Source organism: Chanodichthys erythropterus, chromosome 18 (genome assembly GCF_024489055.1).
Source record: "Chanodichthys erythropterus isolate Z2021 chromosome 18, ASM2448905v1, whole genome shotgun sequence".
NCBI classification, from domain to species: domain Eukaryota; kingdom Metazoa; phylum Chordata; class Actinopteri; order Cypriniformes; family Xenocyprididae; genus Chanodichthys; species Chanodichthys erythropterus.
In genome coordinates, this window is record NC_090238.1 from 19,575,549 (window position 1) to 19,588,108 (window position 12,560).

General features: G+C 36.5%; 1 protein-coding gene across 5 annotated transcripts in view; it reads left to right on the forward strand.

Annotated features, from left to right (window-relative positions):
- peli1b (pellino E3 ubiquitin protein ligase 1b) overlaps positions 1-11,635 on the forward strand; it is a 32,408-nt gene extending 20,773 nt beyond the window's left edge. For 4 of the 5 annotated variants that reach the window (XM_067367692.1, XM_067367694.1, XM_067367691.1 and 1 more), the window contains 5 exons: positions 2,239-2,368; positions 2,712-2,813; positions 3,038-3,235; positions 3,614-3,802; positions 8,331-11,635. In XM_067367692.1, the coding sequence (XP_067223793.1) occupies positions 2,239-2,368; positions 2,712-2,813; positions 3,038-3,235; positions 3,614-3,802; positions 8,331-8,909 (1,198 nt within the window). In that variant the 3' untranslated portion in view covers positions 8,910-11,635. The remainder of the gene's footprint in view (positions 1-2,238; positions 2,369-2,711; positions 2,814-3,037; positions 3,236-3,613; positions 3,803-8,330) is intronic. The other variant, XM_067367695.1, reaches the window with a different exon arrangement.
- Positions 11,636-12,560: the final 925 nt, after the last annotated feature.

A 12,560-nucleotide genomic window follows, 5' to 3' on the forward strand; every position in this document is an offset into this window, starting at 1 on the left:
TGCAATTTAGGGATTAATAAAATTTTAGTTGACTATGCCTCTTCTTGTTAACTAACGGTAAGTCGACTATTAGGGGGCAGCCCTAGAAAAATCCCAATTAGTTTTTTCCCAAAATCATCTAACCCTAATTGTGTGGATGTTTTCTTCTGTTTTTAATCTCGATATAGACGCATATGAATTCTGCTGAATGTTTTTGGGAATGATATTTGTGTTACGTAAGTTTGGTTACTGAGCTTCTAGCTCTAACAGAGCTCTCTTGAGCTTATAACCTACATTTGACCACACACTGTTCCATGAGTCAGTCTACTGATGAGGCGGCTCATTTTCCTTCACCACCTTGTTTTCCCTCTGCTTGTCACTCTCTCTCCTCCCAGCAACAGCTGACACTGAAAGACTTTCTTCATCTTCACCACTCCAGGGGGGTTTCCCTCCCTCTGTCGTTTCCGGAGTGTTTTCTGAAGGAATGCGTTGTAGACGAGAAATCTCAGCTGTGGAAATACTCAGCACGGTTCTTGCGTGTGTACATGCATCATGTTTTAAATCCATGAAATTCCCTGTTCGTTCTGACTCACTGTTTTTTCCCCATGCATCAGTTCTTGAGATGATCACAGAAAAAGTCTCTGTCTTAAAGTAGGAATGTATTTTATTTTTAAGTTTAGACTTACTCAAGCTGAAGATGTCACATGGTGGAAAACCCCAGATGTCTTTTACTTTTCTGATCTCCATGTAAGAGAAAGTGTAGTTTTGTGAGAGAAGGCTCAGGAGAACACAATCGGCCAGCTTGTTTAGCCTGTTTATAGAGTACATTGCGATAATGTGGTTTGCCAAAATATGTTGAGAATGCACTCAACAACGTCAGTGCATGCCTTCAGCAAGCTCATGTTAAATCAGTCAGAGACTTAATGAAGTCCAATGTTGTGCATTTAAAGCCCAAACCCACACAATACCAAACACACAACATTTGAACTACATCATCACATTACAGACAGTGTGTCTGTGTGCTGTTCACTTGGGCAGTGAGTAAGTGGGTGGAGGTCTGAGAAGAAACCTCCAAAGAGAAAATCACAATGCACAGCAGGTGTAGTTAATAATACTTCATGTAGTGTACATACACACTGCGCACGGATCTGATTTATTTTTTAAATGCAGCTTTGATCTTTAGTGATGAATGTCCATACTACCAATTTGTAAGTGATAATATCAGATCCATTTATTCAGATCTGGTGTATGTCCATTAGTAATGGCAACAGAAGTGACGGCATTACACCATGAGACAGTAAATGACATTGTGGAAATGTTTCTTGGGCACCAGCATCTCTGAAGAATCATGTGACACTGAAGACTGGAATAATGATGTTGAAAATTCCGCTTTGCATCACAGGAATAAGAAAATTTAAAAAACAAATTAATAAAATAGTCATTTTATATAGTAAAAACATTTATATTGTTAAATATTAACAGTTTTTTTGATCAAATAAATGAAGCCTTGGTGAGCATATGAAACTTATTTTAAAAACATTGAAAATTGTACTGATCCCAAACTTTCAGATGCACTACTATATTTACAAACAAATAACATGTTTATGCATGTGCTGTGTCAAAAGCATATGCCACTAATGAGTCAATGAGTGAATTCGGACAGTTGTGGACACTACTGCACTTTGTGTTTGTTACTTGTTGTGCCCTCAATAATGAAGGAAACTACTTGAAATCCAGTTTCACCATTCAGACTGACACCTTTTCATAGATCAGATTTTAAACTGAATTTCAGACCACATATAAACACCAAATTACATGTGACATAATGTATCACTGTAGTTACGAACTCTGGTCATCATGGAAATCCAGTCTCTGTGGACACTGACCACCTACACATGATTCCCCTGTTCATATTAGCCTTCATAAATGTTATCAGCCTTGCAACCTAGAAACTGCTGCCATGGGGGTTGTTAAGTTCAGTAAGTCATCACAGCTAAATATATATTTTAATGAGGAGTGGAATGTTTTTTGTGTAATTTTTGGGATTAGGTTTTAGTTCCAGATAACAACCTAAATGGTTGTTTGCTTTTCCTTAGAAAAGAATTAGATTGAATATCTGCCATACAGCTTTTGTTTGTTTCTGCTTTTGTGAGCGCTTGTGTCCGTTTTGTTCTCCACCTGTTGCCTGTGGCTGAATTGACTGTATATGTTGTGTGCAGGTGCTTTCAGTTGAACTTCTCACTCCCTCTCTTTCTGCAGGTATAATGGCTCTCTGCCCAATGGGGACCGCGGCAGAAGGAAGAGCAGGTTTGCACTCTTCAAAAGGCCCAAATCCAGCGGTGTCAAACCCAGCACTGTACACGTAGCCTGCACCCCTCAGGCAGCCAAGGTAAGCACACACATCCTCCACCCTCCAAAAGAATCAGCAGTTAGAGACATTTTGGTTCTGGGAAAGTTTTGAATTAAAACACTAGGTGAGTTTGAGCTGTATCATCTGGATACTGTTGAGCTCATGAATAACCCCTCTGTGTCACAATCTCGCACATTTACACACATAAGTCACAAACAGCTTTCAGCCGGTTGCCCAATAAACTTTGGAAGAAAAAAAGAAAGAGTTTTTTATTTTTTTCAAGTTGTAGTCATTTAATGGTGGTTAAGTGCTGATTTCTTGGGCAGTGTCTATTTTGACTTCAGCATGCTATATTTTATCATCTCTCTTCCTGTTTCCTTAGGCCATAAGTAACAAGGATCAGCACAGTATTTCCTACACGTTGTCCCGAGTACAGACGGTGGTGGTAGAGTACACTCAAGACAGCAATACAGACATGTTTCAGGTACATTCTCACTGCTGACTGTGCTCTACTGTCCTTTTGGACTGTTTTCAAAACGTCCATTAATCTCACAGCCGGAATTAATGCTGTCACTAGGCAGAAAAGAGGTGTCACTGTCATCTACTTTGATTGTGTATATCCTATAGTCTTCCTATAATTGTGTACAGTGATGGAAGTTTACAAATTTGTATGCAGTGTTTGATGTTTAAACTCTCTCTGCATCTCAGATTGGCCGCTCAACTGAGAATCCTATAGATTTTGTGGTGACCGACACTGTTCCCGGGAGTCAGAGTAACTCTGATACTCAGTCAGTTCAGAGCACCATATCTCGCTTCGCATGCCGGATCATGTGTCAGCGAACGCCCCCTTACACCGCCCGCATCTATGCCGCCGGATTCGACTCCTCCAAGAACATCTTCCTAGGGGTGAGAGAGCAAGAAAGTGTAACTTGAGCTTCTATGAAGACAGGGCATGAGAAACTTTTGAGCAGCGTAGACACCTGATGTTAGACCCAATATGTCCAAATCTCCAATGTAAACAGATTTGGAATCGGAATATATTTAAATACACAGGTAGCCTCTTTCTGAAATGGGTTATCAACTTCATGAAGGATTTGAATGTTGTATTACAGCAATATTTACTTCTGTAGAACATAAAAGAAGACATTTTAAGAAATATCTCGGTAGTTTTTTTTTTTTTTCCTTTGTGTCCATACAGTGGAACTCAATGGTCTCCAGTGTTTAGTTTCCAATTTTCCTTTTTAGGTGAACTAAATAAAATTCAGTTTTTTTTTTTTCTTACAGGAGAAAGCAGCAAAGTGGAAGACGTCGGATGGACAGATGGACGGTCTGACTACTAACGGTGTGTTAGTAATGCACCCTCGTCACGGTTTCACAGAGGACTCCAAACCCGGCGTTTGGAGAGAGATTTCGGTGTGCGGAAACGTGTTCACCCTGAGAGAGACGCGCTCTGCTCAGCAGCGAGGGAAAATGGTCAGTGCTCCTTTATTAAACACACACATACATATACTCATTCACCCACACGGGCTGTTGATTTAACATGTTAATTTAATGAATTAGTTATGGGGAAAAATAATGCGTTAAAATTTAACGAATCAATCGGGTGAACCAACGATTCAATGGCCCATTCATAAAGAGAGCCATTTAAAGGGTTATTTTACTCGAAAATGAAATTTGTGTCATTAATTACTCACCCTCATATTGTTCCACACCCGTAAGACCTTCGTTCATCTCGTCGCTTCATAATATTAAGGTTGAACTACTGAGGTCACGTTGACTATTTTAACAATGTTTTTACTACTTTTCTGGACCTTGAATTTGGTAGTTTCGTTGCTTTCAATGGAGGATAAAAAAACCTCTCAGATTTCATCAAAATATCTTAATTTGTGTTGCGAAGACGAACGAAGGTCTTACGGGTGTGGAGCGACATGAGGGTGAATAATTAATTAATTAATTTTTGGGTGAACTAACTCTTGACTGAATATTCATATACATACATAAATACATACTCTTTACAAAAGGACTTTTTTTTCTGCATATTTAACCCCAAAAATAATTTTTGATGACATAACTATGTTACCTATTTTTCATGATTCAGTAAATTAGCATAGCTTTTTAAAATCTTACCACAGTTACCAAATTTAAATGGTATAGCGTAATTGCTACCAGCTGACACATTTCTACCGCCAAAAACAAGGTATAAACATCATACTGCCCAGTCCTATTGGATACATGTACTCTGTTTCAAATCATAAGGCCATAAATATCAGCTAGTGTTTATGAAGCAGCATTTGTGGAAGTTGTAATGCATTATTAAACAATCATATGGTTTCCTGCAAGATGGGACGTTGGAGTGGTCTGGTGTCATTGACCGGTTGCTCTGGGATGCTGTTGCCACAGTAACGGCCCAGGCGAGACTGTTTTGCCCTGTCCTATGTAACACAAAGCTGTAAGATGATCTGGAGTTGATTTGTTAAGTGCGTCAAACAGGAGGCCCAATGAGAACTACCACTTTCAACACTTTCCTCCCGCGCTCTTGACAAGTAATTATCTTTAGTTGTTATCTGGACAAATATAGGCTTGTAAAGACTCCTAGATATGCATGGGGGCCATGATGTGTTTGGCCATATTGAGGAACACAAATCAAACTGCTTATGTATTCTTGGTGCACAACTCAAACACTCTCTCTGATACGCATGCACTCACAGTCCAGAGGCTCAGAGGCGCCCCATTAATCTGGGTTGTCACGGGCAGAACAAACACGCTCCTGATTTCTGTTCATATCCTGCTCTTGAGGAGTCCTGCTGATGGTTCAGTGCTGGCTAAACATGGATCTAATGCTGCCTCAGTGCTGGGCAAACACTGCTCGACTGTGCTGCTGTGGAGAGACGTCCGGGTTTACTGGCTCAGAACAAATCAGGGTCAAGCTCAATGGCTCAGACTCTGGCCTGATGCTGTTGAAACAGTCAAGTAGTTCAGTAGTTAGGACATTTATCAATACATTCAGTTCTCAAGTAAGCAGATTCTAGTGATTTAAATTAGTTAAAAAAGAACATTTGAGTTGTTGATTTACTTTCTTTGCGAAGCAATAATAATGCACATGTACACTACTGTGCAAAAATTAGGGGTCAGTAAGAAATCAGTACTTTTATTGAGCAAGGATGGATTAAATTGATCAAAGGTCCTGAAGAATCCTGAAAAAATTAATTATTAATGTTAAAATTAATGTTAATATATAGCATAACTAATCGTTTTCAACATTGATAATAAATGTTTCTTGAGCAACAAATCAACATATTAGATTTCTCAAGGATCACGTGAGACTGAATACTGGGGTAATGGGTGCCGAAAAATAATAATAATACTATATAAAACAGATACTTTAGATTGTAATAAAAGTTCACAATATTTTTCACTAATTTGCTGTATTTTTGATCAAATCAGTGCAGCCTTGGTGAGTATTAGTGAAAGAGACACCTTTAAAACATTATTTATATATATATATATATATATATATATATATATATATATATATATATATATATATATATATATATATATATATATATATATATATATATATATATATATATATATATATATATATATATATATATATATATATATATATATATATATACACATACACATACACATACACATACACATACACATACACATACACATACACATACACATACACACACAGTACAGTCCAAAAGTTTGGAACCACTAAGATTTTTAATGTTTTTAAAAGAAGTTTCGTCTGCTCACCAAGGCTACATTTATTTAATTAAAAATACAGTAAAAACAGTAATATTGTGAAATATTATTACAATTTAAAATAACTGTTTTCTATTTGAATATATTTCACAAAGTAATTTATTCCTGTGATGCAAAGCTGAATTTTCAGTATCATTACTCCAGTCTTCAGTGTCACATGATCCTCCAGAAATCATTCTAATATGCTGATCTGCTGCTCAAGAAACATTTAATGTGTATAATTGTACAAAATATTTGTGTACAATATTTTTTTTCAGGATTATTTGATGAATAGAAAGTTGAAAAGAACAGTGTTTATCTGAAATCTAATCTTTTGTAACATTATAAATGTCTTTACTGCCACTTTTGATTCATTTAATGCATCCTTGCTGAATAAAAGTATTCATTTCTTTTAATTTCTTTTCAAAAAAAATAAAAATTCTTACTGACCCCAAACTTTTGAACTGTAGTGTCTAATGCTACAGAAGCTTTGTATTTCAGATAAATGCTGTTCTTTTGAACTTTCTATTCATCAAGGAATCCTGAAAAAAAAGTACAAAACTGTTTTCAACATTTAAAATAATCATAAATGTTTATTGAGCAGCAGATCAGCATATTAGAATGATTTCTGAAGGATCATGTGACCCTGAAGACTGGAGTAACATGTGAAAATTCAGCTTTGATCAGGATGATTTTGATGAGGAATAAATTACTTTGTCAAATATATTTAAATAGTACACAGTTATTTTAAATTGTAATAATATTTCACAATATTACTGTTTTTTTTACTGTATTTTTAATTAAATAAATGTAGCCTTGGTGAGCAGACGAAACTTCTTTTAAAAACATTAAAAATCTTAATGGTTCCAAACTTTTGGTCTGTACTGTGTATATATATATATATATATATATATATATATATATATATATATATATATATATATATATATATATATATATATATATATATATATATATATATATATATATATATATATATATATATATATATATATATATATATATATATATATATATATATATATATATATATATATATATATATATATATATATACACATACACATACACATACACATACACATACACATACACATACACATACACATACACATACACGCACATGCACATGCACACAAGCACAGTCAAACCAAAAATTCAGACACTAGATATAATTTTTTTTTTTTTTTACTAGTGGGTGTATATAAGTGAGGATTGCAAAATAAAGTAAACTGTGACATGTTATACCCCAACATTCTTCATACAGTGGACTACCATTAAAATTGATAAAAATTTGGTACCAAAAATTATTCGGACACTTTGACCTGACCATGTTTTGCTTAAGTGTTATCTGACATCATCAAGATTAAATTTTTTTTCTGACACAGTTTAACTCTGAGATCTTGTATTTTTTTTAACTGTAATAATGAATGAAATGTTCAAGGTGTTTAAATAAATTTGGCTATATATATATATATTTATTTATTTATAATTAAATATATTTAAAATTTATATAATTATATCAATTTATATATCTTTATTTTTATTCCTATCATTTCTAGTACCTTATTTGTATACATTATTATTATTATTATTATTATTATTTTAAAAATAATGCTGTATGCAGAACATGTGAAATGTGCCCTTTAAATGTTGAGGGCAACATATTATATACACGCATACATACACACTTGCTCAAATACAAAACTGTGTCGTATTTGCACTTGACTTCAGTAACCTTCACACAACACAGCTCAGACACAGACACTGCACAATTCACACATGTGTCCATACAGCTGTGCAAGCGTGTGTGGGGTGTGGCTAATGCAGTATAGTGAAGGTCAAACTAAAGGCTGATCAAGGACGGCTCTGTGAATTATGTCGCAACCGTGAATTATGTCTCCAGGATGAATGCATGGATCATAGGGTGTGTATTTTGCACATTTATGTCTGTGTAACATCATACTGACAGACTTCTTAAGCAGTAAATGGATGGATTATTTTTTTGCCGCTTATCAAAAACGAATCATTACTGTACAGAGAGTGGTGGGGCTTTACTGCCCCCTGCAGGCAAACTTTGCAGCACTACATCTACTGATAAGATCTGCCTTTGATTTGATTTAATCACACAGAATTTGTTTTAAAAGCATGGATAATGGCTCTATTTATAACTCAATCCTTTTCTCTTTGCTATTTTGGTATCTCTTTATCTCTGTAGGTGGACAATGAGACTCAAGAGTTGGTGGACGGCTCTTTGATCGATCTCTGTGGAGCAACTCTCTTGTGGCGTACCGCTGAGGGTCTTTCCCGTACCCCCACCGTCAAACACCTGGAGGCGCTCCGGCAAGAGCTGAATGCTGCTCGTCCCCAGTGTCCCGTGGGTTTCAACACCCTCGCCTTCCCCAGCATGCGAAGGAAGGACATCGTTGACGAGAAGCAGCCCTGGGTCTACCTAAACTGCGGCCACGTTCATGGCTACCACAACTGGGGCAACCGCGACGCAGAGCGAGACGGAAGGGAGGGCCGGGAGCGGGAATGTCCCATGTGTCGCGCTCGCGGGCCCTATGTGCCTCTGTGGCTGGGCTGTGAGGCGGGGTTTTATCTGGATGCAGCCCCTCCCACTCATGCGTTCAGCCCATGCGGCCACGTGTGCTCAGAAAAAACAGCAGCATATTGGAGTCAAATCCCTCTTCCTCACGGAACGCACACCTTCCACGCCGCATGTCCTTTCTGCGCCCAGCAGCTCAGCGGCGAGCAGGGATACATCAGACTGATCTTCCAGGGGCCTGTGGACTAAACACACATGCCTATGACCTTTTGCCCTAGAAACCCTATTTGACAAACATTAGTCAGGTGTTTCTTTCTGTTGTTCCTATAATTTGATTTTATAAAGATGACATTTTCTGCGCTCTCAGACTGTTTTTTTTTTTTCCTTCCCTTTCTGGTTTGTAAGTGACCTTTATACTGCTTTTTCGAATACAGAGATAAACAAAAATATATATTTTCAAATAAAATGATAATAAAAGCAAAAAAATAAAAAGGAATAGACCTCTTCAGAACAGCAGAGCACATGCACACCCACGTGATTGGGTGGCTCTGTTCGTCATTTGAAGTGGTGGGCGTGGCCATTACAGATGGTGGCGTGTACAGTGTTTATTTGCTAACGGTAATATTCAGCATTAGAGAGGCAATACTCCTTCCGTGTATGTTTATGATGAGCTTACAGATGGGTCTGTCTGTACTCCGTTCATTCAGTAACTCGAAGCATTTCACAAAGCAACTACATTTAGATTACAGATAACCATTTTCCATATATGTCTAACTTAAAAAAAATACTTAATGTTTTTATTTATACGCTATCAATGTTTATCAGAGATAAAAAATTTATAGGTGTGTTTTTGGGGAGTTAAGTTCTATGTAGCTGTTTTTTTGTGTTCTTTATTGTAAGTCTCTTCCACTTGTAGCCTTTGCTAGCATTCAGATTTTCTCTCATTTGTTCTTCATTTATATAGGCTACATATGATTGTGTGAGTGAACCAATGAGGTCATGTTCAGAGAAATGTTTTTGCTGAACTCCAGAAAGCTCCAGAGGCCTAAAAAAACCTTCACCTCCCTTTAAGCACAGGCCAAAACTACATGCCCTGTCAGCGACTATGCGTGCGTGTTCGAAAAAATGTGTTATGCATAAGTGTTTATAAAAATGTGTTATGCATAAGTGTTCGTAAGGTCCCTGTTTTCTGTTTGAGCCTTTTCTGTGTAGATAAGTTTAGTCCCACCCTTGTTTGGATATTTTTGGGAACATTGGGAAATAATTTCCATCCTTTGTGCAAAAAGGAGCACTAACTTTTTTTTAACGTTTCTTATTTGCTTTTCTACTCTGGTCATACTGAGATGTAATTTGTTTTGTACCAACAGCTACTGCGAACTTGATTAAAGTTTGTTTGTTCCTTGTTCAGTTTAAAATAGAAATAATAAAAATTGTAATATCTAAAATGAATGACACGCCCCACATGTGCAAGGAACTAAAGAATTAGTTCATGCTTAAACTACCATTCAAAGTTTTGGGGTTGGTAAGATTTAAATAAATTAATACTTTTTCCAAATTGACAATTATAAGCAATGTTTTTGAACAGCAAATCAGTATATTAGAATGATTTCTGAAGGATCATGAGACACTGAAGACTGGAGTAATGATGCTGAAAAGTAGCTACACTATCACAGGAATAAGTTACATGATAAAATTATATACTAAAATAGAAAACAATATTACCGTATTATTGTTTTTACTGTATTTTTGATCAATAAATGCATAAGAGACTTTAAGAAATATTAAAAAGTATTAACCCCAAACATTTGAATGGTAATATTTAAAAAAAAATCTTTCTTACTCTGGGAAACACAAAAGGAGATGCATATAACAGCCTAAGCTTCTCGTTTCCATACATTAGAAGCAGATAGTTATGTTTTCCAGTCAGTAACTTATATGTCAATCTCTTCCTCACAAAGCTGTCATGACAACCCTTGTTCCCCATACACTTTCATTCTGTGGAAAAGAGCAGCTGTGACATTCTTCTTAACATCTTTTTTGTTCTATGGAAGAAAGGAAGTTAGAGATTTTGGAATGATCATTTTTTCTTCTATTATTCTTTCAGCAAATTTGAGGTCCCCTCAAAGAAAGAACCCTTTATGTGTATGTATATGTGTGTCTAAGTACGCTAATATATTTGAATTCGTGTAATGACGTTTTTGACTTTGATTTTATGTGCTGTAGTATGTACTGAGCGAATGTTAAATGTGCTGTACTGTGTTACGTGTAAGAATCTGGAGAGCATTCGTTGAGTCTGAAGGGTTGAGAATCTCAGGACTGTGTGAAGTGGATTCTCCGCCAGAGGAGTTCAGGCTCGGCTTGTTCAGTTCCTGCTGTTCTGAACAGCGCTCAGACACGGCATACTGGTGCAGTTTTCACCTCAGGGAGTTTCCTCCATCCTGACCACCAGGGCTTGTGTTCATGAAGTATTTCAGATCCAGACAGCTGATCTGGGGTCTGTTGCGTGTGGGGAGATCTAAACCACACTCTGCTCAAAGTGCTATGAGTGACTATGAAGCTTGATCCCGCCACAGACATATTAGCCCTTCACTTGTGCACCTCTTTTTTCCCTCAAATATGAGGATGCTTCATTAGCAAAATAATTCTCCATCTCCTCCTGTGTGTTTTTTCAAGTATTAAACAAACGCACTAGATTTGTTAGACACATTTGACTGTTTAATCGCTCGTTTGTCTCTGTAGAGACGACGGGTAAAGGGCTTTTTTTCCTTTTCATTTTCTGTTTATTTGTGTTCTTTGACACGTCTTTAGTCACTTTGGTCTAAACGGTCTGCTTGATCCTAGTGTGTGTGTGTGTGTGTGTGTGTGTAAGAGAGTTAGTGTGTCCCTGTGTTCTGAAAAATCAGAATGCATAAGACAAGTGCTGAGAATGTTTCTGATCTACCATTTTGTACCAACTTTAAACAAATAAAATCTTAAAAAGCATGTTCAGTATGCCTGGGTGTTATGTTTTTTCTCTCATGGCCACATTAGGCCAACATAGTATCTTAACTATAAATATATACAAAAATGAGATTTTAAAATTTTCCACCTCAATATTTTTTTAAACATATAGTTTTTGAAATTTCTGAAATCAGAAAATTAATTTTGGTTAATTAACCCTTTCATGCATGAATTTTGACAACCCTAAAATAAATGTTTTTCTCCATTACATGTTGGCCACAATTATTGGCACCCCTAGAAATTCTTATGATTAAAATATCTTTGAAGTATATTCCCATTCATATTTAATTTTTTTTTTTTTAGCACACCAGGGTGACTAGGAGCATGAAATTGTCCAGTTCTGATGTGCAGCAAAAGATTGTTGAGCTTCACAAAATAGAAAGTGGCTGTAAGAAAATAGCTGAAGCATTGAAAATCCCCATTTCCACCATCAGGGCAATAATTAAGAAGTTCAAATCAACTAAAAATGTTACAAATCTTTCTGGAAGAGGAAATGTGTCTAAATCGTCCTAATGCGCAGTGAGGAGGAAAGTTTGAGTGGCCAAAGAGTCTCCAAGGATCACAGCTGGAGAAATGCAGAGATTAGTTGAGTCTTGAGTCTCAGAAAGCCTAAAAAAATTACCAAACAGCACCTACATCCCCATGTTATTCAGGAGGGTTTCAAGAAAAATCCTCTGCTCTCATCCAGAAACAATCTCCATCATATTCAGTTGTCAGACATGACTGGAATTTCAAAAGGGACCGGCTTCTATGGTCAGATGAAACTAAAAACGAGCTTTTTTGCAGCAAACCCACCAGATGGGTTTGGTGCAAACAGGGATAAAATGTTCCCCATGCCCACTGTTAAATTTGCTGCTGGATCTTTAATGTTGTGGGCCTATTTGTTTTGCTGGAGGTCCT